The following is a 25,143-nucleotide window of genomic DNA, read 5'->3' as shown; positions in this document are numbered from 1 at the left end:
TCAAGAGTGAGGCCTGGGTGTGGGGTCCGTGGTCCTGCTGTCCCCCTATAGAGCTCAAAAGGGGGAACAAGGCCTTGTGGTGGGGCGGTTAGTGGTCCTACTGCCCCTCATAGGGCTCACGGAAGCAGATGCAAAGCCTGCTAGAGGGTTTGATGGTTCCTTGAGGGGGGCTATGAGGTCTGGTGGGGGACTTTGTGCTGCACTCCTGCCTCAAGGTTCAAGGCCTGCCTGTGCTGCAAGGAGAAGCAGGGTCCTCTTTGGGGTGACCACCCACTTGGGGTGACCACACCCAGGTCAGGGTGTTCTTCGAGGTCTCAGGGCATGCGAGGTGATGGTGGAGCACAGGTGATGGCCTGCCCTTGTCCTAGATTCTGCTGGTGGGTCGGTGTGTTGTCCACGGTGGTGGTGGAGAGCGCAGCTTTGCGAGGGGCTTAAAAAGTCCATTCCACACAGCGCTTGTGTTTTGTAGGTAGTGAGAAACCAGGACGGTGGTGCCACGCTTGACGATGGTGATGTGCTTGCATCTTGCTTTGTTCTTCCCTGATCAAAGCCACGCAGATGGATGCATTCCAGTGACTTCCAGGCATATTGAGGTGAGGAGATACAACACTGATTCCCCACTATTTTCTGACCTAGCTTTTGGCAGTTCTGCTTAGAGAAGTAAAGATTTCAGTCCTGCTTCCTGCAGCACTCCCCCCTAGGCTGTGCTAGAGCCCTGCAGCACCAACACCCCTGCTCCAGTAGCCAGCTTTTTAACATAGAGGATGTTTGGATGTTTGCACGTTCTGCCCCCTGCCCGCTCCAAGAAATACACTCAGTTTGCAAGGAAGTAACTCTTTTTATTTTTATTTTTTTTTTAAACTACCTGAGCAGCCTGGTGCCTGAGCATGTGGTTTGCCTGTCACCAGCATCAGAGTTTTGCTTACTTCAAAGCAGAATATAGGTTGGAATTAAACTATTGTGTTTCTGCAGAACCAGTGTAAGAATAAGCAAAGTTTCTAGCTTGCTGTTGATGATGATGAACACATGTGGAAGCACGGCAGTTGAAAAGTTATGTGTGTTTAATAACTTCATTTTTAGAGTTACTACTGTAGAGGCAGCAGAAAACATAAATGTGGAAAGTGAGAGAACTTTGGAAGATCAGTTACCACGAGCCGCGAGTAGCACAAAGTAGCAGCGCGTGCTTTCTGTCAAATGATCTTCAGCTAGCTTTCAGCAAAAGGATGACTGCTGCTCTTCTCTGTCTGTTTTTGGAGGTTTGGAGACACTTTTGACAGGATGTTGGGATTTCTGAAGAACCCGGTTGTGGTTACTGTGAAGATAAACATGAACCTCGTGGCATTGACTGCGATGGGATTAATAAGCCGTCTTTGGGGGCTTTCCTATCCGCGGGCTGTAGTGTGAGTAGAAGAGTTTATTTTCTACTTGAATGACACGGACTTTTTGATTTTTAAACATTTGTGAGTAAGAATGTAGGAGCAGAAGAGCAGAGCTTGCCTGATGTCAGCCTCTGTAAATACAACAATAGTGTTTCCCTAGAAGAAACTCCCGAGGGGAAGGGCGCGAAGCCACTGTGCTTCATTGTATTCTTAGCCTTTTGCCCGCACATCAGTGTTTCATCCTCTAGTATCCCCGTAGCCTGCAGGATACTTACTTCCAGTTAGATTTAACATATTTCTGCCACTTGTGTTTCAGTTTTGATGAAGTTTATTATGGCCAATTCGTTTCCCTCTACATGAAGAGGATCTTCTTCGTGGATGACAGCGGCCCGCCTTTTGGCCATATGCTGCTAGCTTTGGGAGGTAGGGTGTCTCCTGAAATTGGGAAGTGTCTGTTGCCTGTTGCTGCGGAAAAGAGAAATGCTGGTTAGAAATGAGCTGTCAGACCCTGTTACTGGGGAGAAGCACAAGGCAGCTGAGAGGTTCCGATGTGGAGAGAATTAGGATTTCCCTTATGTAGTATTATTAGGGGGCTATTGCATGTGTACTGGGGAGGTGATGGAGCCATGTGTCCATTACCTCGTTGTTATCCAGTCCTTTGTGTAAAGAAAAAGGTAAGAGGAGAACTGCTAGGGACTAGAAATAGTAGGCAACAAGCAGACTTTCCGGCCTGAGTTCCTTTCTGTAGCTGAGATAAACACAACATAAAAGTGTCTGTATGGGAAGGAGAGATTAAATATACATGTAATTTTGTCACTGAGAATCTGCTGTTCTCAATTTATATTCTCGTGCCTCTGCACATTATCAAGCACTGCTGCAGGCAGAACAGTTCAAAAGAGGACCCTTTTGGGGAAGAGGGCTTTCACGCATGGAAAAGCTATGTGTTTGGGAAATGGTTCCAGGACTAATTTAGCACCAGTTTTTATACTCATCTTGAGACTGGAAGTTCTGAATTGTTGCTTATGTTGTAGGTTACTTAGGAGGATTTGATGGAAACTTCTTATGGAACAGGATTGGAGCTGGTAAGAGCTAATTTTAAGTATTAAAAATATTAATATTTTCTCACTCTTCTGAGAAAATAAGCAGTGTTTCAGTGGCTGACAGATTCCTTTTTGCCTGAGTAGTGGAAATAACGCTTTATCTGACACCTTCACTTCTGCTCTTAAATAAGTCTTCGGCAGGTCTGTAACAGAAGTTTAAGGCACTATGATTTCATAGCACAGATCTTTTACATCAGTTAAAACTGTTTAAGCAGTACAAGACAGACAATAAATTAGTAAGAGTAGGAGTGAGATTCAACAACTTGTTGTAGTCATAAGGAGTTCTGTATTGATCCCTCTTCTCTGCAATTGATAGTTTCCAAATCTGGGCATCACTGTTGTCTCCTATTCCAGAATATAGCATGAACGTTCCTGTTTGGTCCTTGCGACTCCTGCCAGCCCTGGCTGGTGCTCTCTGTGTGCCTTTAGCATACCAGATTCTGGTAGAGCTCCAGTTCTCCCACTGTGCTGCACTTGGAGCTGCTCTTCTGATTCTCTTAGGTAAGATTATTGTCCTGGGTCCCATTTTTCATACAGGGGGAGAAGGGCCTCTTTTCCACCTGTGGATTTTTAGGGCACAAGAAAGGCTGGAATAGCATCTCCCCACGTCAGAGCCCACCTTCAGCCTGGCCTGTGTGAGTCTGCTGAGCCTGTCTGGTCCCTCGGCTATCGTTACAGCTCCGCAGCAGGCTGCCATTCTAGGCTGAGGCTTCATACAAGTTCATTTCGTTATTAAGCAAAGTGAGCAGCCTTAACAGCCTCACAGAGAACCACATTGCTTGCTTCCAAGGAGGCCTGTACTCTTCCTCAGAGGTTTACAGGATGAGTTACAACATACTGGTTTTTAACAGCAGGACAACCCTACTTAGAGTCAGAGCTCATCAAATTTCTTCATCTCCAGACAGCAGCAAACCAGTCTGAGATGGTTAGCACCGTGATTTGACACTGTTCTGGTGTGCATAACTCTATTTGGCTTTTTTCTTTTTTTTTTTTTTTTCTCTGAGAGTCTGCTGGCAGCTGCCTGAAAGGGAAAGAGCCTCTCAACAGCCCTTTAGCAGTCTGATAAGAGAAACGTCTCCTAGCTACCGCCTGCTCTGGTTCTGGCCCAGGGAATCCTGCACAGAGCAGCGCATTGCAGCTCCCATTCTTGAAGATTTGTTATCATGCTCGTTGCCTGCTGGGGTCACTGCCTTGACTCTCCTTGCCTTGAGAAGCACCTCTCTGGATTTCCCAGCATTGATTTTCTTTGCCTTTGTAGGCAAGCACAGCACCTTTATCTGCCTCCTGCCAGACTTTACTACTTGCCCACCTTTTTGTCCTTGGAGACAGTTACGGCCATGTACTTTGCTCCTCTGGAAGGTTTTTGTCCCTTAAAACCCAACACCTCCCTGTTACAGCCAGTAAGATTGCAAATTAATTGGCTGTACTTAAAGGGGCAGCTTCTCTGTTGGGTAATGGTGAGATTGTCTGAGCTAGAGCTTGCCTATAGATAAGTTTCTCTAATTTTGTGTCTTTTTCTCTTTTCCAACAGAGAACTCTTTGATCACTCAGTCAAGGTTCATGCTGCTGGAATCAATATTGATTTTTTTTATCCTACTTGCAGTTTTATCCTACCTGAAGTTCTACAATTTGCAAAGGCACAGGTAATGCTGGATTGTTTCCCATCCTTTTGGATATTCTTGTGGTGACTCTTTTTTGTCACAGACTCTGTTGTTTTTTTTCTCTGTAAGTCACTTCACCATTCTGCAACTCACTTCATCTGTCTGTAAAATCCAGTGCTTTGACCTCTCATATGGCTGCCCCAGAAGTTTTCTCTTCTGAGCAGTGTTAAAGACTGGTTTAGCTGGTAGCAAGGTTGTCTCTTTTATTTTACTGTAAAAATAAAATCTATTGGGAGCACTCCTTTGCCCACCAAGATTTTTTGTTGGAAGGATTCCTTCTGTGCGAAGAAACACTGGTGATAACAGGTCATTTAACACTCCTTTGTTACTGTTTACAAGCACTGAATTTAGAGATCTTTGTCTCTTTTCTTGAGACTTCATGTGTTCTCTGATCTTTGCCGAGGATAAAGTAGTCTTTAGTAAAGTAAAATTATCTTTAAACTGAGCCCAGCAAGTGATGTAGTACATGTCTTTTATCTGTAGTATCAGAAGGCAGGTAGCATTCTGTTTTGCTTTTCAAGGTACAGAGAAGTACATTTAACAACACCCTGTAGGTTAAAGCTGAGAGTTGGAGGTGTGGGAGGTTCAGAATGAAATACCTCTGAGTAGAATAAATAATCATGGAGTGTTGCAAGTTTTTGTTCTTTTTTTTCAATTTAAATTACCTTACTTCAGGATCCCAAGAAGTTGCCCAGATCTCACCATAACGTCCTTTCCTTTGTCCTTTTATTTAAGATCCTTCTCTGGAAGCTGGTGGTTTTGGCTTCTGTTGACTGGAGTAGCTTGTTCTTGTGCGGTTGGGTAAGTGATGATGTCATACTGTGTTTCAGAAAGCTGAGTTTCCTGCCTGCCATCTGAGATATCAGTGGGGCTTTGGATTTTGAAGACTGATTCTTGGTGCTGTTCTGAGCAGACATCTCCATGACTTTTTAGTGAGTTAGAGTGTTTCTGGAGACAGGCTGTCAATTCACAGTGGCCAGAACCAGGCTTTAGAGGGTACTGTCCTGGGAAGAATAAAATGCATTTCTCAGAGATGGCTTTATGTTATAAATTAGCATCTGCATCTCACCCCTCCCTCCTAGTTGCTTCAATCTTCAGCGAATCTGAATTTAGAGACCCTGTGCTTTGTCATCTGCCAGCTTGTTATGAAGAAGGTTGTCTGTCGCTGCGCTTATTTAATGTGATTGGCAAACAAATTAAATCTTCTGGTGTCAAACCCTTGAGGCTTATTATGTTGTGCCAAACTTGTCATGAGTCTAAGTCTTTGGACTTTAATCCATCCTGTTCAAGAGAAGACTTGCATGTTTGTGTCTTGTATGAGGTAATTGTGTAGTTTTTAACCATGTTCATTTTTTATGCATTTACTTCTCAGAGTGAAATACATGGGCCTGTTTACCTATATGCTGCTCTTGACCATCGCAGGACTCCACTTCTGGCACATGATAGGTGACCAGAACTTGTCAAATGTAGGTAGCCCAACATGCAAAATATATTATGTGTAACTTTTCAGTATGGGAGCCAGCTGGGAGCCTTGCAAGCCCACAGATAACGATGCTGTCGTAGCTGGTTTGTGTACTAAAATTCCTTGTCAGAGTCTGCAAACTCTCCTGTCTTAGAACAGTTTCCCAGCTCAGCTGCTGGAGAAGATGGAGTTAATTTTAAGATAAGCATGTATGGGTGGCTGGCTTTTCTGCTCTTATCCATGTCTTGGTGATTTTTGGCTCAAAACCTGCACTGTTTCACATACCTTCTGCTGGCTCCAGTTTAATTCTTCAGTGGAAGTTACCCAGCTGTCCACAAAGTTGTAGCTGAATGAGGGTGATTGGGGAAACTTAAAAGAAGACAAGTAAAATAAGCCAACTGCACTGGTATTTTTAATATTTTTTAATGTTTGAAGCATGAAGCCAGTGAGTTCTGTGTGTTCTTCTAGGTGTCCTTGATGTGCCATTTTCTAGCTAGGGGCCTGGCCCTCATCATCATCCCAATGGCAGTGTACCTGTCCTTCTTCTATGTTCACTTGGCTTTGCTGTATCGCTCTGGGCCTCATGACCAGATTATGACAAGTGCTTTTCAAGCCAGTTTAGAGGTAAAGAAAACGTGGGCATGAAACTGATTTATCAGGGGAGAAGAGGGGGAAATTTGTCTTGTGTTCACTATTAGAAGAAAGGGGTGCAATCTTGTTCCTTTGGTCTTGCGTATTTGTTCCTTTTGTGTCATTTAACTACTTTGCTGCTGTAGTACTGCTTTAAGATGAAGCAATAGTGACTGAAATGCTAGTAATGGATGAAAAGCTTTTCCCAGTCAACCAAGAACAGTACATTCACTCTTCTGGGGAAGATTTGTCCCTTCCAATAGAACTCCACAGAAGTCGATACAATACTGAACTCTTAAGTGATGATGTAGACTACAGGATCACAGTGTGGCTTTCTGTAGAGGAGTGCTTGGTCTGTCTTTTGGAGCAGCATGGCTTTAGGGATATTCCCTGAGACCCTGTAGTCTTTCAGGCATTGGTGTGTTTACTGTCTGCTGAGTATGGTGCTGCAAGACTTGATTTTTGTAGATACAACCAAATGAGAAGGCATTGTGCTAAGATACTGCTGTGTTAGAGACAGGTGACTCTTAATAGAACTTAAACAGCCTCTGGGTTGTTTCTTCTTTCCACTTATCCTATCATTATGCTTCTCAGGGTGGGCTGGCTCGAATCACTCAGGGTCAGCCCCTAGAGGTGGCCTACGGCTCTCAGATTACTCTGCGGAACGTGTTGGGCAAACCCATGCAGTGTTGGCTCCATTCTCACACAAATACTTATCCCATCAGGTGAGGAATCTGGTTGGGTCTGTATTGTTAGGGTGAAAGTATGCTCTGGTTCCTCCCCTGCCAGTCCAAGTATCTCAGTTCGGGTCCTGGCAATCTCTTCATGAATCCTTCAGAGCACACTGCAGATGCACAGATTCTCTGTGCTCTCTAAGAATGGAGCCAGTGATCTGATGCTGCTGTGTATTGCTGTGATTCTGTTGAGCACAGAGATGTACTGTAACACACCTGTGGGTATTTTTAACCTTCCTACAGGTATGAGAATGGCCGAGGTAGTTCCCATCAACAGCAGGTGACTTGCTATCCCTTCAAGGATGTGAACAACTGGTGGATTGTCAAAGATCCCGGAATGTAAGTATGCAAGAGATTTAAATTTCAGCTGCAGAGTTGGTAAGGGTGGCTCTTTGCACAATCCTCCTCAATATGGTAGAGGCATTACTGAGGACTCTGAAATTCTGCCTGAACTGCTCCTGCCAGAACGTGGGCTGTGCAGCGCACAGGGGGAACTTTATGAGACCGGTGGGAACTCTTCAGGTGTTTTGCATGAAAGGAAGTTCTGCTTTTTGAAATGTGTGAGCTATGGCATTAGAGTGCCTTGATGAGTTTTATCAAACATGAATGAGTCTTAGAGTAGAAATCACTTCTGCAGAACGTGTATTTCTTTGTATTTAAAGTGTGGGATGAGCACCCACATTGGGAAGGATTCCAAGTGGGTGCCTGTGCCTGAGAGGCCTGGTTTGTGCCGAAGTGCTTTGCCGTTATAGCTATCAGTGGAGAGCAGGACTCTTTGTTCTTGTAGTTTTGCCAGTGAAAGCCTGTGTGTGACATCATTTCATACTGGTCGAGACATTGCTTTGTAGGTTTCTTATGTTGGTCTGGGAACTGCATAAAATGTCCTGCCAGAAGGACTGTATGCCATTATAAATCATACACACATTGGGAAAGTTTGTCCATAGTGCAAACCTTTCAAGCAAGGACTCTGCCAGAACACAGAAATCCAGTCTCTTCTTAAAACTGTTCAGACTCGAGACTCCTACGACCCTGGAGGATGTGAAGTCCTTCTATAGACCAGTAAAATACAGGCAGCAGTTAGGTGAACTGCAGCGTTCCCCCTTGCCAAAGCATGTGTTAGCTCTGTCTGGAAGCAAGATGAGAGTTTAGTCTTCACGGTGGAGATAGCCATTGATGTCTCTTATAATTCTGCCAAAAGTGACATCAGTTGTAGTACAAACACCTGTCAGACCTCACTGATGCACTTACTCATTTCCTAAAAGCCACCGAACAGCTGTGTGGTGGGAATAATCTGCACTCATTCCTGACTGACCTGGATTCGGAGCACTGACCTAATGGCTGGGCTGTCAGTATCCCGTTACCGATCCTCTGAGTCATTCTGCCCTTAACTCCCCTTTGCCTTGATGAGCTTTGTTTGCGTTCTGGTACGATCTATAGATTGCTTTGATTTCTCATCTTACTGCCTAAATGTCTGTCCCTGCCTGCAGCCTCTTGACCTAACAGTTTGGTCTTGAGAAGGTTGAGTTATACATAAAGCAGAATGTAACCACTTCCTCTTGTGTGTTGCTCCGCCAGGCAGCAGCTGGTGGTGAGTAACCCGCCGCGTCCTGTCAGGCACGGACACATCGTGCAGCTGGTCCATGGCATCACGACTCGGTACCTCAACACGTAAGTCCTTTCCTCATCCTCTGCTCTGCTGAGCCTGCTGGTTCATTCTGCTTTGTTGTCTCTCAGAATAATTATTCAGGTGTTAATGCGCAGTGACCCTTGCATTCAGGTATGCTATAAACTGCCTGGTATTCGTAAAACAGTGGGGCTAGGAGGGACCTCCTGTGGTTACTTACATCCCTGTGGCCCAGAGAAGGGATGCTGTATGCTTAGTTATGTTTTTGCCGTTGACTTGGCAGTGGGATTTGATACTAATCACAAACTGTTCAGGGTCTGCTAGCGGTTTCTGGTCTTCTCTACTGGCCTTCAGAGGTACTAGTGATGGTTTCACCCGTGTTCACAATTCACGATAGTTCTGCAGACTCCTAAATACTTAGTCCCCTTGGTAAGTCTTCATCCTTGCCCCTTTACTGGCTCCACTCCAGGCAGGTGCAGATATTTAGCGTTTTGTGTGACTGTTAACCCAAAGTCAACTCCACTGACTTTGATGGCATACTCCTGCCTGAGTATGCGCTCTGAAAGTTAGGAAGATGTGTTGGAGAATTCAGCGTGCTGTGGCTGATTGCTGCGGACTCCTGCCTGTTTTGCAAGTGCTGTAGTATGAAATTGCCTCCCGACTGCTTCCCAAAGGCTGTCTGTGTATACTTGAATATCACTCAGATTAGGAAGGGGGTGTTCTGAGCTTGGGTTTTTGCTATGTCCCTTCCAGACCTGGTTTGTTCATTACTGGAAACTGCAGTGAACAGCGTCTCTGTTTGCCACAATCAGTGCTTGTTCTTCAGCCTGGCGTAGCAGGCGTCTGTATTGGCTTCCTCTGAGCCTGTTCCTGGCAGCTCTTGGTAGTGGGGAGTGTTCTGTTTCAGAGTAAACAGTGCAATCTGTATGAATGAATTACTTGGTTTTGCTCTGTTACTGAATCTGGTCTAAGCCAATTCAGTACCTTTATGGGTTTCTTTTTTATATAAATTTGGAAATTATGTTGGAGGATCTTACTTTATTTGTCTTCTAGGCATGATGTTGCTGCCCCTCTAAGCCCCCACTCCCAAGAAGTTTCCTGCTACATTGATTATAACATCTCCATGCCAGCACAGAACCTTTGGAGAGTGGTGAGTGGTCAATGGGAAGCGAGGAGCTCATCATGTTCCAGCAGAAACAGCTGAGACAACATGACGATCAAAGACATCTTTCTGTTGTAGGAAATTGTGAATCGGGAGTCTGACACAGATGTGTGGAAGACAATTCTGTCAGAAGTGAGGTTTGTTCACGTAAACACCTCTGCAGTGCTAAAGGCAAGTGGATTTATATTTACTTGCCTATAGCTTTTGTTCCTTGCAGATCTTGTAATCTCGTAAGCTACTAATCTCTCTGCTCCGAAATGCCTAAGCCACTAAACCAAAGAACGAAATAAGTAAATAAAAGGAAGCAATAAACTTGCTCAATGTGATAAAAGGGCAGCATGTGTTTCAGGCACTCATACTACATTCCTTTTCAGCCTGCCAAGCTGTCCTGCTTCTCAGGGTGTTGTGAACACTGTTCACAACTGGGGCTTAGATACTGCTTCAGGAATTGATGCTGAGTCTGTGTGTAGTATGTGACAGCAGCTGGAATGGTTAAGGATCTCATCGCAGAGTTTCCCGGAATCCCTGACTTTGTGGGTGTAGCATTTGTTGAGACAGGATTGCATGGTGACTGTTTGCATACTTTCTAGCAGTCCCTTGCTGTCATCCACTGCTGAGGCAGGGTCTAGGAACCTCCATCCTGAAGTTCAAATTGGCGGGACTGTAAGTTTACTGTCATCTTTCAGCTCAGCGGAGCATCTTTACCGGAGTGGGGATACCGGCAGCTGGAAGTGGTTGGTGAGAAGCTGTCCAAAGGCTACCACCAGAGCATGGTGTGGAACGTGGAAGAGCACAGATATGGCAAAAGTACGTCTCAGGCATGTTCTTGAAGCAGATTGCTGCGGCTGGGGGACGCTTCACGTTGATGGGAATGTGATATTGTGTGTATGTGTGTTCAGCAGGCTCTGACTCTGTCATGATGTCCGAATCCTTACACATCCCCTTAGAGCGCTCTTGCAGTTGGACTGTGTATTGGAGAAGGACTCCCGGCAGTGTGAGAAGCCAGGGGTATATCGTGTCCTCTCTCCCCTTTCTGTTTTGTGTTTATTTCTGAGCTATACTGTTTTCTTCCAGGCCAAGAGCAAAAAGAGAGGGAAGTGGAACTCCACTCTCCCACACAGATGGACATAAGTAAAAACCTCAGCTTCATGGCAAAGTTCACAGAATTGCAGGTGAGTGTCTTGCTATTCCCTTCGTTTTTCCTTCTGCTGCAGAGCAGGAACCTGAGCATCTCTGCAGATTCTGAGCCTGAGGATTCATTGCATATTCCTTGCTGATAGAGTAGTTTGGCTTCCTCACTAAAAAAAAATATTTCTGAATGCACTTAGGAGGGCATTAGAGACCTATGCTATTCAGTAACAAATACCCAAGTGATTGTGTGAAAAAAGAAGGGGAAGGAAGATCTGCTGGGCTCCCAGAGCTGTCTGAAACTGAACTGTGGTGTGTTGTGTGTGCAGTCAGTAGTATCGGTGTCCCTTACTGACACTGTAGAAATTGACTGAGGAGAGTGCGTTACATAAGAACAAAATAAAACCATTGTATTGATCAGTATCCCGTATGAGATATGCAAAATCTTTCTCCACTCCGGGTTAAGAACTCAACATCTTACATCTGGAGCCGTTCACCCGTGCCTGCTATCCCACTCATTCAAGTCTGAAAGCCTTCCGTTTACTTTTTCTCTAGTGGAAAATACTCACGTTAAAAAATGAAGACACAGAACATAAGTACAGCTCCTCTGCTCTTGACTGGATCACAATGGACACAAATATTGCCTACTGGCTCCACCCAACCTCTGGTGTAAGTATGAGAGGTAGAAGTAGACGTGAACCAGGTGAAGAAAGCAGACTTCAGTTCAGATGTGAGCTCCATGAGTGTGAGTGAGAGCGGAGCTGCTTCCTGTATTAAGGATGTGTTTTCCCTGACGGTTGGGGTTTTTTTTGTCATGTGACACAACTTTGACAGTAGTTGCTTTTAATTAAATCATATCTTCTATATCTTCTTGCACATTTTTTTTTGTAAGGAAAAAAGCAGTTTAATTGTTTCCATTATTGATTCCATTTAGAAGGCAAGTTCATCTCCAATAGCATCTTTTAAATACCTTACATTACAAAAGAGTCTTGAAGCAGCAAAGTTTATCAGCATGCTTTGTTCCAGGAAGGATCAGGTTACTAGCCAGGCACATGCTCTAGTTTAATTTAGCAAATCTGTGTAGGTAATATTTAAACTTATCTAAAAGAACTGCAGTATATTCCTGCTTCTGGCTTAGACTATCTTCTGTTTTGCAGGCCCAGATCCACCTCCTTGGGAATGTGGTCACCTGGGCTTCAGCTAACGTTGCTGCTCTGCTCTACACATGTCTGTCCCTGTGGTACTTGGTACGACGACGACGAAAAATTTACGACATTCCTGAAGGTCTGTGTATGTGCGTGTCGAGGAGATGGGGGGTTGTCGCTTGTTCAGCTACACTTTAATAGCCCCCAAAGCCACATTTTTGCAACTATGTGCTTGACTGTGCTAGCACTTTTTCCAGCCCACTAACCCTGACGTTTTTATTAGGGCTACACAAAAATCTACTGTAGCCCATGAAGAGATGATTATGGTCATTGCAATATCACCAGCACCTTATGAGAAAATACAGTAGCCAGCATAATATTTATTTGAATCATCCCCAGCCATCAGATTTGGATTCTACTGAGCCCTTTCGTGATGATTTAAAAGAAGCAGGTACTGGCCGTGTACGGAGGGGTTTATTTTAGGTGTGTTTGTTCCAGACGAGGCCCTATCTCCACTGTGTGGTCAGGCAGTTTTACGCTGACCTTTCTGGCAGCACATTTTGTTGTGGTGCTGTGAAGCTGCTTCCTGTTCGCTGTAATCTCTGGATTATGGGTACTTCATAAAAGAGTGACAAAAATGTAACTCTTTCCCTCAGCTGAGCGTGATTAAGTTAAAGGTTGTATTGGCACAAGCTGTAGAGAGTGCGGAAAAAAAAAACCAAAAAAAACCAACCAAGCAACTAGGTGATGTCTTAAGAGATTGTAGGTTTCTGGACACAGTGCTTTGAGATGGTGTCTCCTGTTCCTGCAGATACGTGGCAGCTGTGGGTATCAGCCGGGGGCATCTGTGTTGGAGGCTGGGCTGTGAATTACCTGCCCTTCTTCCTGATGGAGAAAACACTTTTCCTGTACCACTACCTGCCTGCCCTCACATTCCAGATTCTCCTGATTCCCATCGTATTACAGCATCTTGGCAATCACCTCTGCAGGTATGTGGTTTTAACCAAATTTAGACAAGAGAAGTGACTCAGTTCTTTTCTCCAGGGTTGTCACCTTGGCAAGCTGCTTTCTCCAGCAGTGGCCGTTGCCTTTAGAAAGGATAGGCCAGATATAGGTCTTGCTTCTGGATGAAGTGTTTGGCCAGCCTCGATGTAACTTGACTGCTCTTTCCCTCTCTCATCCCAGATCTCTGCTTCTCAAGAGCATGTTCAGTGCGTTGACTGTAGCCTGGTTTTCTTCGGTTTACCTTGTCTATCGCACGTTCAGCCCTGTGACCTATGGGGAGCCCTCGCTGTCTGTTACTGAACTTAAGGACTTGCGCTGGAAGGACAGCTGGAACATCCTTATCCGAAAACAATAACAGTTACAGTCTTGTTACAGACAAAAGGAAACAGCTTTTATGCAAAGCCAAGAATTTATTATTAGTATAACTGAAATCTTAACAGTCTGAACAATACTTGATAGTAGTCCAGATGTAATTATTACAGGAACAGAAAATAAAAGAGTACTGTTACAGAAAAGGGCTCAACAGTAGCTGTGACGAGCACAATTCTCAATTTCTACCTCTGTTACATTCACCCTGCCTCTGTCCCTCAGGGTCTGAAGGCTGCTGACTTCAGGCAACAGCATGCCAGGAGATTTGCTGGGAAGAGCATGCTGCAAGGGTTTCTTCTTCCTCTTTCCTGGAAGTACGTACTGGTTTCTTCCTTCCTGCACCACGTTGCACGTAGGGCTATTTTATACGTTTGCTAGCACCATGGCCTGCAAGTCCATGTTACAAGTCACTATAAGCAGATCTTCTCTAACATCAGACACTGGTCTCTGTTTTCTTTGTTACTCCTAAAAACTGAGTTTTCCCAGCTCTAAAGCTTACACAGTTTTAACTATCAGTAACTGGCCCTGCAGTCCTCAGCATCCCATGACTATATTCTTCAACAATGCATTCTTTGCCCTAGTTTTCAATGCTCTGCTGTCGTCCCTATTTCATTACATTACAGCATTGAGCTAAGTTTATAAATAGTTCATTCTGCAGAGAATAATGACTTGTTACTATTATCTATGTATAATCATTTGGCATAGCCACAATTTTTATGAAGCTAAGCAAAATTAAAAATAGACCTTTTCTTAAAAAAAAATTGCTGTTACAGCTAAACAAGCTAAAACAACGCTTCGGGCAGGCCAAGAAGTCAGCCAAAGGCAGAAGAGTCTTTTGGCCTTGCAGTTTTTCCTAGGAAGCCTGTGGCCTGTTACTGGCAATGCCAGTATTGTATTTACTGGACTGCAGGGTTACACCTCCCATCTCCTAGGAAGAGTTGCTCTGAGCAAGGTAGAACTGAGCATGCTGACAAGGAAACCTGCTCCAACTTGTACACATGGCAGAAAGGGTAAAAACATTGTAAGTAGCTCAGCCCATGCCCTGGCCTGTGCCAGCAGAGGAATTCACAGGGTAGAAGGTGGAAGGGAAGGACTGGGACCCCTCAGCGGGGAGTTTGTAATAGCTCTGTACAGGTAACAAAGGGTATAGTACCTATGCCACATTTAATTTTTTTTTTTTTCATGTGGCTGCAGCAGCAGGATCTTGCCACACAGCTCGAAGCTGACCAAGAACAGCAGTCCTAGACAGACCAGGGTGCTTTTTACTGTCCCCACTGCTCTAAGACATGCTATTCAAGGCTGCCTTGAGCTCCTCCTGCCCCCAGAGGAAGGTACGATCAAACACCAGTCATTCAAAGTAGGTTTTAGTGACTGTTTTGCTCCTACTTAAATCAGTCCCAATAGCTAACGCTTCAGTGCAGTAGCTCATACTCTAAGTTTGTGACCCTGAGCTAAAGAGCACCTAGCAGCAGTTAGGAGGTGAACTGCTTTCTCCTCGGCATTGCAGAGATGTACTACTAAACTGTGGATATCACGAACAGATAAAGAACCTTTACCAATTTCCAGTGTTGAAAAGACTACAGGGATCAAAGTGCAGACTGCGGGGATTTTTTAAATTGGTGGTGTTTTGTTTTTTCTCTCTAACGCTTCAGCCATTACAGAACTAAAGCTAACAATTCTGAGTTAAGGGGAGAAAGAGTATAAAAGCATCTCCAGAAGTGTTCCTTTCTGTACCTTTGTGCTGGTGTAGTGCAAGCAGCACAAATACGTTTTGTATAAAACGGTCATTTCTGCTTGCTGTTTGTTCATTTGTTTATTAGCTGAAGTAACACACCCACAACCAACACAGGCAGACCCTGGTTTTAGAAAACTAGCAAATATGAAAAAGTTCCTCTTAATAGTGTTCCACCCCCTCTCCCCCGCATTCTTAAAATTACTCTGTAAGTCCAGACTCAAGAAGGATACCACAAGAAGGATGACATTTTCAAAGGCCCAATCGGCACTTCATTTCAGATTTTTTTTTTTCCTTAAACTTAATGTTGCTGCAGTATCACTTATCTAGGGTAAACTACAGAAACTGGGATGTCACTGTTTATACTTGCAGCCTCTTGTCTGCTCTTTTTAGAAAACCAGACATTCTTGAGTTTAAACTGCCCGAGTGCAAGGCAAGTGCTTTGACCCTGTTTGAGGGTAGAAGCATGTCCAGAGAGCTGTTTGTGCCACCAGAAGGAGGGTTTGCAGTTCACAGCTTCCTCCCTTGCTGATCCTGCCACCCAGCTCTGGAAGCGGACGGATTCCGCCCAGCAGAATCTGCCATCAGCAGTACAGAAATGCCCTAAAAGACACTAATACTGACAAGGTCAGGGTTGTTTCCATGAGCAACTCAATCCAGTTGGAGCTCACACATTCAGTAACTGTGGTCAAGGAGACTGGGTACAAAAAATATTCAGTGTAGCAAGGTTTGGAATAAATTAAGTACTAGAATCACATAATTTCTTGGGCCTGTCCCCCCCAGATGAACTTGCAGATTCCCTTTTGTCCCAGACAGTCTCTGTTTCATCTCTATCTCAGTGGAGAGACTACTGCACAGGTCAGTCCCTCTGCCCCCACATGCTGCTACAGGCTAAAAAGGAGGCTGGCCAGCAGGAGAACAGTGCCAGAACTCAGGGTGCCAACAAGGTGGAGAATAAGGACTGCACCTGCTTGTTTACGTTAACAGGGTGTGAGCTAACCTTGAAAAAAGAGAGACTGTTTTCTCTTTCGGAAAAAAACTGGCAGATAATTTTCCCGCTAAGGAAGATCATAGTCAGGGAAATGGGGTATCTTGCTAATCACCTGGCGGCGCTTAATTTTCAAGGGAGGATCTGGCATTAGATCTCATTTTGAAAATTAAAAAAAGGCAAGTAGCTCTACCTTTAACCAGTTCATCAAGTAACGTAACAACTTCAGAGATCGTAGGGAGAAAAGGGAGGGGTTTTGGAGGGGAGAGGAGCAGCAGGCCAACTCCTTCCTCTCCCTCTGCGAGAAGTTTCACACCAGTAACCCCTCCGCTGCTAGGATGACTTAAAGGGCACTTCACCACCCATTCTGTCGAAGTCATTTCCCAAAGTTGTCTTCAGTGTTGGTGTGGACCAGGGGGCAAATCCCTCAGTCGCGGACAGGTTAGTGCGGACGGCTGCTGGACTCCAGGTGGGAGCGTTTGCCGGCCGCTAGCACGCTGCTGCTCTCTGTTTGTTCAGGGAACGGGCGCTTGTAGGTCCGACCGTGTCCATTCATTGCCCCTCGCTGCCATTTGCAGATGTCTCCGTTTAGGATGTCTTGGATGTGCTGCACTATGAGGTTTATAGCAACTGCAGAGAGGAAAGGGAAATACTTAGGCTTTTTTGGCCAAGCTGTCTAGAAAATGTGGAGCATCCAGGCCTGTCCAGCTCATTTTAACAACAAGCCCTTAAATGAAACTATGCCTGCCCTCTGCAGTGGGGTCAGACCTCAACAGAAACCAGCAGCTGCAGCACCACCTTCAACACTGGTGTCCTGCTCTGCATCTCCGATCGCGCGTCCCTTTTCCCAGCCTTCCACAGGCTGAGCAGCTCCCTCCCCTACAGCCCTCCAGCAAAACACCCTTCCTTAGGAGCACGCAAAGCAAGGCAGCGTGTGCCACCTGCTCGCACCCCAACCCCAAACGCGGTCTCTCCAGAGAAATCAGACAGAGAACCAAACTCCCTTTTACCCATGTTGTCAACTCCTCGGGGGATGATCACATCGGCATACTTCTTTGTCTGCAAAACAGCAACAGTGGTGGAGACTGTTACTGGGAAAAGCCACCTTTATTCTAGGAAGAAGCTTCCAAACACCAGAAAGCCGGGCAAAAAGACGGAGGGGTTTCTGTGCTCTGGGGCTGCAAGTTAAAGCTCTCAGTGACGATAAGGAATCGAGAAGTCGCACTGGCTAACGAGCAGGATTTCAGGTCAGGGATTGCCCTTGCTGCCCCTTTGCAGTGAATCGGGAGGCAGAAGCATCGGTCAAGCGTGGAGTACTTGCTTTTACACTTCTGAAGAGCACGCCACCTTCAAATGGGGCGCCTGCTTCGAGGCCGAGGTCTGTTTGCTGAGAGCTGGTTCTAATCAGCCTGTCACAAGCCATTGCTAAATCTCTGCTGAGAGCCAGGGTACCCAAGGTGATGTGAAATTCCTTCCTGTCTCTGATGACATTTTATGGATTTTTTTACCACCACGGAGCCCCTGGGGTTTTTTTCCCCCTACTTATAAAAAGACTAGCAAATTCGGCATTTCTAATGAGTACTTTTACAATCCCAGAACTGCTTTGATCTCGAGCTAGAGGCGCCTGAGCTAGCCTTTTCCACCTTATTTAATTCACATACAGGATTTTGTTCTCAAAGGAGTTTTTACAAGTTAATTTGATTACGTGAGCACCTAAATTGGCCCCGTGTTACGTGGCATAGCAAGCAGACGCTGTAGTGGTCTGCCCCAGGTTTCACCAGCATTCCCTGTTGAGAGAGGGTCTGTTGGAAACCAAGCTCTTCTTTCTTCCTGCAAGACTTAAGAATAACTGCAGAGTGGGAGTGTTTCAGTCAGAGGGACGCACGCTAAAAAAGCCACGGCAGCGAGCAGTGAGAAAATGGGTGCAGCTTCTAGGGATTTCCATGGTGCTTTGCGAGCAGAAGGCACCAACCATTTAAGTTCCTTAAACGAGCAGCTTGTAACGGTTCAATAGATGAGGCAGAGGGGAGAGCGTGGGGCTTGGGAAACACAAATCAAAAGCCGCCACTGCTGCATCTACAGTGCAGCTAATCCTCAAGCAACCCTGATCCTTCTCTCCTTCCCAAAAAAAAACCTCCACAAATCAACTTAGTGAAACATTCAGTACCGGTAAGCAGAACTCCTCAAAGGCAGGTTTGACGAACGTGGTGTACTGGGTGAGGATCTGCTCGAGGTCCCTCCCACGTTTCATATCTCGCAGAACTGGCACGGGAAGATAAAACCCATGAGTCTTACCACATGGCCGAGGACGGATAAGGAACATGAACTGGCTGACGCTGCCCGTGACGGCAGAGCATTACCTCTGCGGGACAACCGGACGTCAGAATCCGTGTCGACAAAGAGCCGGAGGTGGAACATGTCCCGAATGTCTTGGTTGTAGAAAACCAGGATCCCCTCAAAGAGGACAACGTCAGCAGGATAGACCACCGTCGTCTCTGCCAGCCTGCCAGGAAAAAACACCCGGAGGATGTTAAATGGGGTCTCGCACCACAGTCGAGCAGTCCGTCCCCAGGCACAGCTGGGGACATCCACGCACCCCAAGGCTTCGCACAAAACCAAAACCTACCTAGAATGAGTCACAAAGTCGTACGTTGGAACCTCAACTGTTTTCCCCTCAACAATATTTTTCAGGGTTGTATGCATCAAATCGTTATCGAAAGCATCTGCGAGAGGAAGGTTTAAAGAGGAAGAGGTTCAGACACCGCTGTATCAAGTGTTCTGCTCAGATTTTCTACACCTGATGGAAAAATTCTGTCCAGCATCAGAACAGGAAAAAAGGAACTTGGAGCTTATTCTTTCCGACCAGCAGCAATCCAACGCTCCCTGCCCAAGCCAGAATTGCTGCGCTTGGTTACAGAGACGAGGAAGAGAGAATTTTCTGTTTATCAGCAACTACAGTACAGTGAAGTCAGGAACCCAAATGTAAAGCTGGTAATTGTACGGTTTTGCCAAACCGCTTGGTAATTGTATAATTTTGTGCAACTCCTGGTCTGTTAGCTAAGAGTAATTTAGAAAACCTCAGATGTCTTTAATGCTTTTCAGGAGCGTTATCTGCCCTGGTGAACCTACAGCAGGCTCCAGGCTTCAGCCAAGGGCTGGTCATCGTCCCGTTTGCAAGGACAGCGCTCCCCCGAGCAGCGAGAGCAGCTGGTTACGGGGACAAGAAACACCAAGGAAGGATTTGGGGAAGGATGCAGTTTATTACAGAGCTGAGGATGAGGAGACAGAGGACCGTGTGAGCCGGGATGCTCCCCGACCCCCCAGCCCTGCGCTCTGCCAAGGTGCACTGAGCCAGCAGGTACCACCTGCAGCAGCAAAGACATGAGAGACAAATGTGTTTCGGAGCGGGAAGGCGCATTTCTGTCACCCAACACTTCCCATCTTCGACAGGCCCTCACGGTGAGCCCCAGCTGCTCTCCCATCACCGACGCAGCCCCGGTCAAGGCGGGAGGAAGGCTGCGGGGCTTCAGCCTCCCGCTGCGCGCAGCCTCACCCGGGTGGTCGAAGTTGTACTGTCCCTTCAGCGCCTTGGCCTTCTGCTCGGGGGTCAGCACCCGGTAGAAGCTGTCCTGGCTGAGGATCAGCACCTTCCGCTGCCGCCGCTCCACCTCGTTCTGCCCCAGCAGCTCCATGATCTTCTCGCAGACTGTGGACTGAGCGGGGCGGGGGGCTCAGGCAGGGGTGGGGGGGCTCAGGCAGGGGTGGGGGGGCTCAGGCAGGGGTGGGGGGGGCTCAGGCAGGGGATGGGGGGGGCTCAGGCAGGGGATTGGGGGGGATCAGGCAGGGGATGGGGGGGATCAGGCAGGGGTGGGGGGGATCAGGAAGGGATGGGGGGGATCAGGAAGGGGATGGGGGGGGCTCAGGCAGGGATGGGGGGGATCAGGAAGGGGTGGGGGGGCCGCCCCCCGCCTTTCCCCGCCGGGCCCGGAGCGGAGCAGGGGAGCGGCGCTGGCCGCCGCAGCCCGGGCCCGGCCCGCCGCCCCCGGCGCAGCCCCCCCGGCCCCGGTCTCACCTTGCCGCTGGCGGTGCCGCCGCTGACGCCGATGAGGAACGGCCTGGGGCGCGGCCGCTCGGGCTCGGCGCCGCCGGCGGAAGCCATGGCGGGGCTGCGGGGCGCGGGGGCCGACGGGAGGGGGGAGTGCGGGGACGGGGGGGGCGGGGCGGGGGGCGGGGCCAAGTGCGCCGAGCGCGTCCGGTCTCAGCCGCGGGGCGGTGCGGGGCGCGCGTGTGCGGCCGGGGCGCGTGTGTGCGCGGGGGCGTTTGCACACCCGCGGTCAGATGCGGGGCAGGGCCCGAGCACAGGCTGGGAGCTGGGGCCGTTCAGCTGGAGCAGAGGAGGCTCCGGGGAGAGCTGAGAGCGGCTCCCAGCGCCCAAAGGGGGCTGCGGGAAAGGTGGGGAGGGACTGTTCAGCAGGGCCTGCTGGGACAGGACGAGGGGTCGTGGGTTTAAATGGAGGGAGGCAGATTCAGACTGGACATCAGGAAAAAAAAAAAATCCCATCCCGATGACTGGAAGAGGGGTGACATAACCCCCGTTTTTAAAAAGGGGAACAAGGAGGACCCGGGCAACTACAGGCCGGTCAGCCTCACCGCTGTGCCTGGCAAGGTCATGGAGCAGATTCTCCTGGAAACCATGCTAAGGCACATGGAGAGCAAGGAGGTGGCTGGTGACAGCCAGCATGGCTTCACCAAGGGCAGATCGTGCCTGACCAATTTGGTGGCCTTCTATGATGGGGTGACAGCATTGGTGGACAAGGGACGAGCAACAGACATCATCTACCTGGACTTGTGCAAAGCTTTTGACACTGTCCTGCACGACATCCTTCTCTCTAAACTGGAGAGGCATGGGTTTGATGGACGGACCACTCGGTGGATGAGGAGTTGGCTGGATGGCCGCACTCAGAGAGTGGTGGTCAACGGCTCAATGTCCAAGTGCAGACCGGTCACGAGTGGCGTCCCTCAGGGGTCTGTGTTGGGCCCGGCCCTGTTCAACATCTTTGTCGGCGACATGGACAGTGGGATAGAGTGCACCCTCAGCAAGTTCGCCGATGACACCAAGCTGTGTGGTGCCGTCGACACACTGGAAGGGAGGGATGCCATCCAGAGGGACCTGGACAGGCTGGAGAGGTGGGCCCGTGCCAACCTCATGAAGTTCAACCAGGCCAAGTGCAAGGTCCTGCACCTGGGTCGTGGCAATCCCAGGCACAAATCCAGGCTGGGCGGGGAATGGATTGAGAGCAGCCCTGAGGAGAAGGACTTGGGAGTGCTGGTGGATGAGAAGCTCAACAGGAGCTGGCAACAGATTTCCCCCCTCCCCTGGAGTACTGCGTCCAGCTCTGGAACCCCCAACATCAGAAGAACATGGACCTGTTGGAGTTGGTCCAGAGGAGGCCACGCAGATGCTGAGAGGGCTGGAGCAGCTCTGCTGTGAGGCCAGGCTGGGAGAGCTGGGGCTGTTCAGCCTGGAGAAGAGGAGGCTCCCGGGAGACCTGAGAGCGGCTCCCAGTGCCCAAAGGGGGCTGCAGGGAAGGTGGGGAGACACTCTTCAGCAGGGCCTGGTGTGACAGGACGAGGGGTGATGGTTTTAAAACAGAGGGAGGAAGATTTAGATTGGATATTAGGAAACAATTATTTTTTACGCTGAGGGTGGCGGAGCACTGGCCCAGGTTGCCCAGAGAGGTGGTGGATGCCCCATCCCTGGAAACATTCCAGGCCAGGTCGGACGGGGCTCTGAGCAACCTGATCTGGTTGGAGATGTCCCTGCTTCTTGCAGGGGGGTTGGACTGGGTGGGCTTTGAAGGTCCCTTCCCAGACCGGTCTAGGGTTCCGTGAGTCTATCATCAATGTGTGTGTGGATACGTTCTTCACACACAGACACGGGCGTGCACCGCAGGACACACAGACACAGGGAGGTGTCGCGTGAGGCACGGACACACAGAGTGCACACGCACACGGGGGCGCGCACAGACATTAAATCACGACACAGCGCTAAAAGGTACCCATCCGTACATCCATTTTGTACAGGGAGAGCCGTGGGCAGCGTACACAGCCAGCACTGTCTGCATGTGACCCGGGCATTTGCAACAAAGCCCAGTCGTACACTTACTTACAGAAGAATAAAGTTGGTTCGCTGTCTGCAGAGGCTCCCTCAGCTCCGTGCCCCCCCCCCCCCCAATCCCCCCCGAGCCCCCGGGGCCGGCCGGGCCGCGCCCGCGCTGCCCTGGGCAAACAGCCGCTCAATCATTAACCCGGCCCGGCCGCGCCGCGCTGCCCGCCGTAGCGGGGCCGGGCCCCGGGAGCGCGGCGGGACCCGAGGGGCAGCGAGGTGAGCGGGGACGGGGACACGAGGGGGCGTCGGGGGGGGGGGGGGGGAATTTGGGGCTCCTGTGGTGGCAAAGTGGGGTTGTGTGTGTCTGCTCACCCGCTCCTGCGGAGAGCCCGGCCCAGCCCTGAGCTGGGGGGACACACACGTTTGGGGTCGGCGGGCCGGGGCTGTGCCCTTCCCCGCAGCCCACGGCCTCCGTGTCCCCGCAGGCCTCCCCGCGGGATGGAGGGCGAGGCCCCCAGGGCCGAGGGAGCGGAGCGGGGCGGGGGCAGCGGGGCGGCCGAGTGGCTGCCGGGCTCCTGCCCCCGCTGGGACCCCGCTGCGGGCCGCGGGGCCGGGCCCACGGCGCTGGCGGCTGTGACCAACGCGGCCTTCGAGGGGGACCCGCCGCCCTACTCGCCGCCGGACCCCAAGAGCGTTCACCTCTTCTACCCGCCCTTCCCGGCCGGCTTCTCCCAGCCAGCGCCCGTCGTCTACCAGCCGGGGCCGGGGCCGGGGCCCTTCCCGCCCCAGGGCTTCCCCCCCGCACCCCTGCCCTACCCCGCCGTAAGTATCCCCCACCCCGTGCTCCTGCCCCGTTTCGCAGGGGCTTTTCTGCCCACCCCCCCCCCCCCCCCCACGATTGTGGGGTCCCAGGCCGTGCCTCAAGCACCACAACCCGGGGTGGGGGCACGGGGGGGGCTCATGCAGCTCTAACCTCCTCCTCCTCGCCCCATGTCGCAGTACAATGGGCAGCTGAGTGCGGGGCCATTGCCCACGGGCCACGGGCAGCACCTGCCCAAGGACTACATGGTGGAGTCGGTGCTGGTGACCATCTTCTGCTGTCTGCTGACCGGGGCCGTCGCCCTCGTCTACTCCCACGAGGTAAGGAATGCACCGTCCTGACTGACCCCGAACTCACCCGGCGCCCCAAATCCCCCATCCTGGTGCTGCGAGTGTTCTAACCTCCCTCCTTCTCCTCCTGTGCCAGACACGGGCTGCGCTCGGCCGCGGGGACATGGCCCAGGCGAACGTGGCATCCAAAAAGGCCCAGTCGCTGGTCCTCTTCAGCCTCCTCTTCGGGTTGTTCGCCTCCATCAGCTGGGTCATCTATGTCCTGGTGGCCCTGTACCTGTGACGGGGACCCCGAGGCCCAGGGACACGGCGTGTGCTGGGGGCTCCTTGTGCCTCACCACGGCCTGGGGGGAGGGGGGGACACGGGCAGGTGGAGCAGCCATGGCCCCACGTGGCATCGCTGGGGCTGCTGTGGAAAATGGGCAACCACGAAGCGTTACTGAGGCCGGGATGCGGCGTCCGTCCTTCCTGGTGGGGTGAGGAGCGGCTCTGGAGCCACACACGCCTTTGCCCACCTGCTCCCAGCCCCGCAAACCGCAGCATGGGCAGGAGGAGCCCAGACTGAAGCCGTGCCAGTGCCGTGCCCCATCGGAGCCGCCTCTGGCCAAGGAGCTGTGTTGGAGCAGCGGGATCACGTATGGGACCAGGCTCTGCTGCGGGATGCCCCGTCCCGGGACCACAGACTGTCACTTGGAGATGCAAAACAGGACGGCGTCGCAGGGCAAGCGGCTCGTGGAGTGCAGGCTGGAGCCGGAGCTGACAGCCTAAGGGAGAGGCCCAGGCGTGAGCTGCTCCCCCAGCAGCTGCCGCTCCAGGCGTGCGAGAAGCCCTCGCCGGTAATTAATAATGGGAGAAGATACAAACCCACGTTGTTTCGCTTCTGCAGTCGTTCTGCACACACCAATACACGCACACACACGCGCTGCATCGCCACCTTCTTGTTGCTTCCAGACTGAAATAAAGCTCAGGTGTAGCCAAAGCTGCTGTTTTCTGTGCACAGCAAGGGTCTCTCCCTGCCCTTGTGGCTTTCGTCCACCACGAAACTCAGGGCAAGTTCTCCATAATCGGTCAAATCAGGATTTCCTCCAAAAGCAGGTGGGCGCAGGGGCTCCAGCCCGAGCAGGACCCTGGGGAGGCCCCGGGAAGGGGACCCAGACGGGGCCGTGCTGGGGATGCGGCAGCCCCAGCTCTGGAGGTGCCGCTCGCAGAGCTGCTGTGGCCGCGGGGAAGGGGAAGGGGAAGAGGAGCCGCTGGGTCTTCCCAAGGCTGCTCCCGTGAGCCGAGCTCCGGCTCTGAAACGGTGGGAGCTGAGCAGGGACGTGAGCGTGCCCTGCGCCAGGCCCTGGCTCTGCTCACAGCCACACTCGTGTCTGCGTCTCGGGGGGCTGTGACGGACCCCGCAGCCCCCTCGGGCTTTGCCAGGCAGGTGGGGTGCGGCACCGCGGCCCAGCCCCAGTGAGCGAGCGGGGGAATGTGCTCAGTCAGTGTCTGAGCATCCTCCTCCCGAGCGGGCCCACGCCGATCATTTCCAGAGGAATGTTGAACCCCGTCCAGCACTGAAATAGCGCGGGAGCGTGCGTGGCTGCCCGGGGGTTATTTATAGCCCTCGCCCCCCCGGCCCAGCACCGCATGCCGGCCAACGTGTGTTTGGGGAGCAGAACCCCCCTCCCAAGTGTAGGGCTTGTACTGGGGTGAGCCCATCGTGCTGGGGGGTACGGAAGATATTTACAGGGGAAAATGAGGGGAAAGGGCAGAGGAAAACCCCGCGGGGCACGTGAGAAAACATGAGGCCACACCAGTGCCAG

At 50.2% G+C, this 25,143-nt stretch overlaps 3 protein-coding genes across 5 annotated transcripts; 2 read left to right on the top strand and 1 right to left on the bottom strand.

Annotated features, from left to right (window-relative positions):
- The first annotated feature begins 156 nt into the window (after window positions 1-156).
- Window positions 157-13,553, top strand: POMT1 (protein O-mannosyltransferase 1). Of its 3 annotated transcripts, none has more exons than XR_015260696.1 (20): window positions 157-593; window positions 1,257-1,400; window positions 1,696-1,802; window positions 2,411-2,461; window positions 2,834-2,980; window positions 4,011-4,122; window positions 4,876-4,941; window positions 5,513-5,606; window positions 6,071-6,226; window positions 6,827-6,957; window positions 7,210-7,305; window positions 8,542-8,634; window positions 9,644-9,740; window positions 9,831-9,923; window positions 10,439-10,559; window positions 10,827-10,924; window positions 11,436-11,549; window positions 12,038-12,164; window positions 12,309-12,476; window positions 12,837-12,967. XR_015260696.1 is itself a non-coding variant. In XM_010115431.2 (20 exons), exons 2-20 carry the CDS (start codon window positions 1,279-1,281, stop codon window positions 13,383-13,385), a joined length of 2,178 nt encoding a protein of 725 aa, XP_010113733.2. In that variant the 5' UTR covers window positions 167-593; window positions 1,257-1,278; the 3' UTR covers window positions 13,386-13,553. The 3 variants fall into 3 exon arrangements, 2 of the variants coding, with proteins under 2 accessions (XP_010113733.2, XP_086619612.1); XM_010115431.2 differs by lacking the exon at window positions 12,309-12,476 and adding an exon at window positions 13,211-13,553 and having other exon boundaries at window positions 167-593; window positions 12,837-13,014; XM_086763486.1 differs by lacking the exons at window positions 2,411-2,461; window positions 12,309-12,476 and adding an exon at window positions 13,211-13,553 and having other exon boundaries at window positions 168-593; window positions 12,837-13,014.
- A 1,588-nt stretch (window positions 13,554-15,141) lies between these two features.
- Window positions 15,142-20,300, bottom strand: UCK1 (uridine-cytidine kinase 1). Its single transcript, XM_086763487.1, has 7 exons — window positions 20,192-20,300; window positions 19,673-19,832; window positions 18,746-18,842; window positions 18,480-18,622; window positions 18,287-18,381; window positions 17,130-17,178; window positions 15,142-16,749 (listed from the first exon to the last, which is right to left on the bottom strand). Exons 1-7 carry the CDS (start codon window positions 20,276-20,278, stop codon window positions 16,562-16,564), a joined length of 819 nt encoding a protein of 272 aa, XP_086619613.1. The 5' UTR covers window positions 20,279-20,300; the 3' UTR covers window positions 15,142-16,561.
- Window positions 20,301-22,442: 2,142 nt separating this feature from the next.
- On the top strand, window positions 22,443-23,690 carry PRRT1B (proline rich transmembrane protein 1B). Its single transcript, XM_086764017.1, has 4 exons — window positions 22,443-22,504; window positions 22,714-23,050; window positions 23,228-23,368; window positions 23,475-23,690. Exons 2-4 carry the CDS (start codon window positions 22,727-22,729, stop codon window positions 23,619-23,621), a joined length of 612 nt encoding a protein of 203 aa, XP_086620143.1. The 5' UTR covers window positions 22,443-22,504; window positions 22,714-22,726; the 3' UTR covers window positions 23,622-23,690.
- Window positions 23,691-25,143: the final 1,453 nt, after the last annotated feature.

This window comes from Chlamydotis macqueenii, chromosome 20, assembly GCF_036417535.1.
Source record: "Chlamydotis macqueenii isolate bChlMac1 chromosome 20, bChlMac1.mat, whole genome shotgun sequence".
Taxonomy (NCBI): domain Eukaryota; kingdom Metazoa; phylum Chordata; class Aves; order Otidiformes; family Otididae; genus Chlamydotis; species Chlamydotis macqueenii.
The sequence above is the reverse complement of the archived record's forward strand: the minus strand, read 5'-3'. Positions and strand labels throughout refer to the sequence as shown.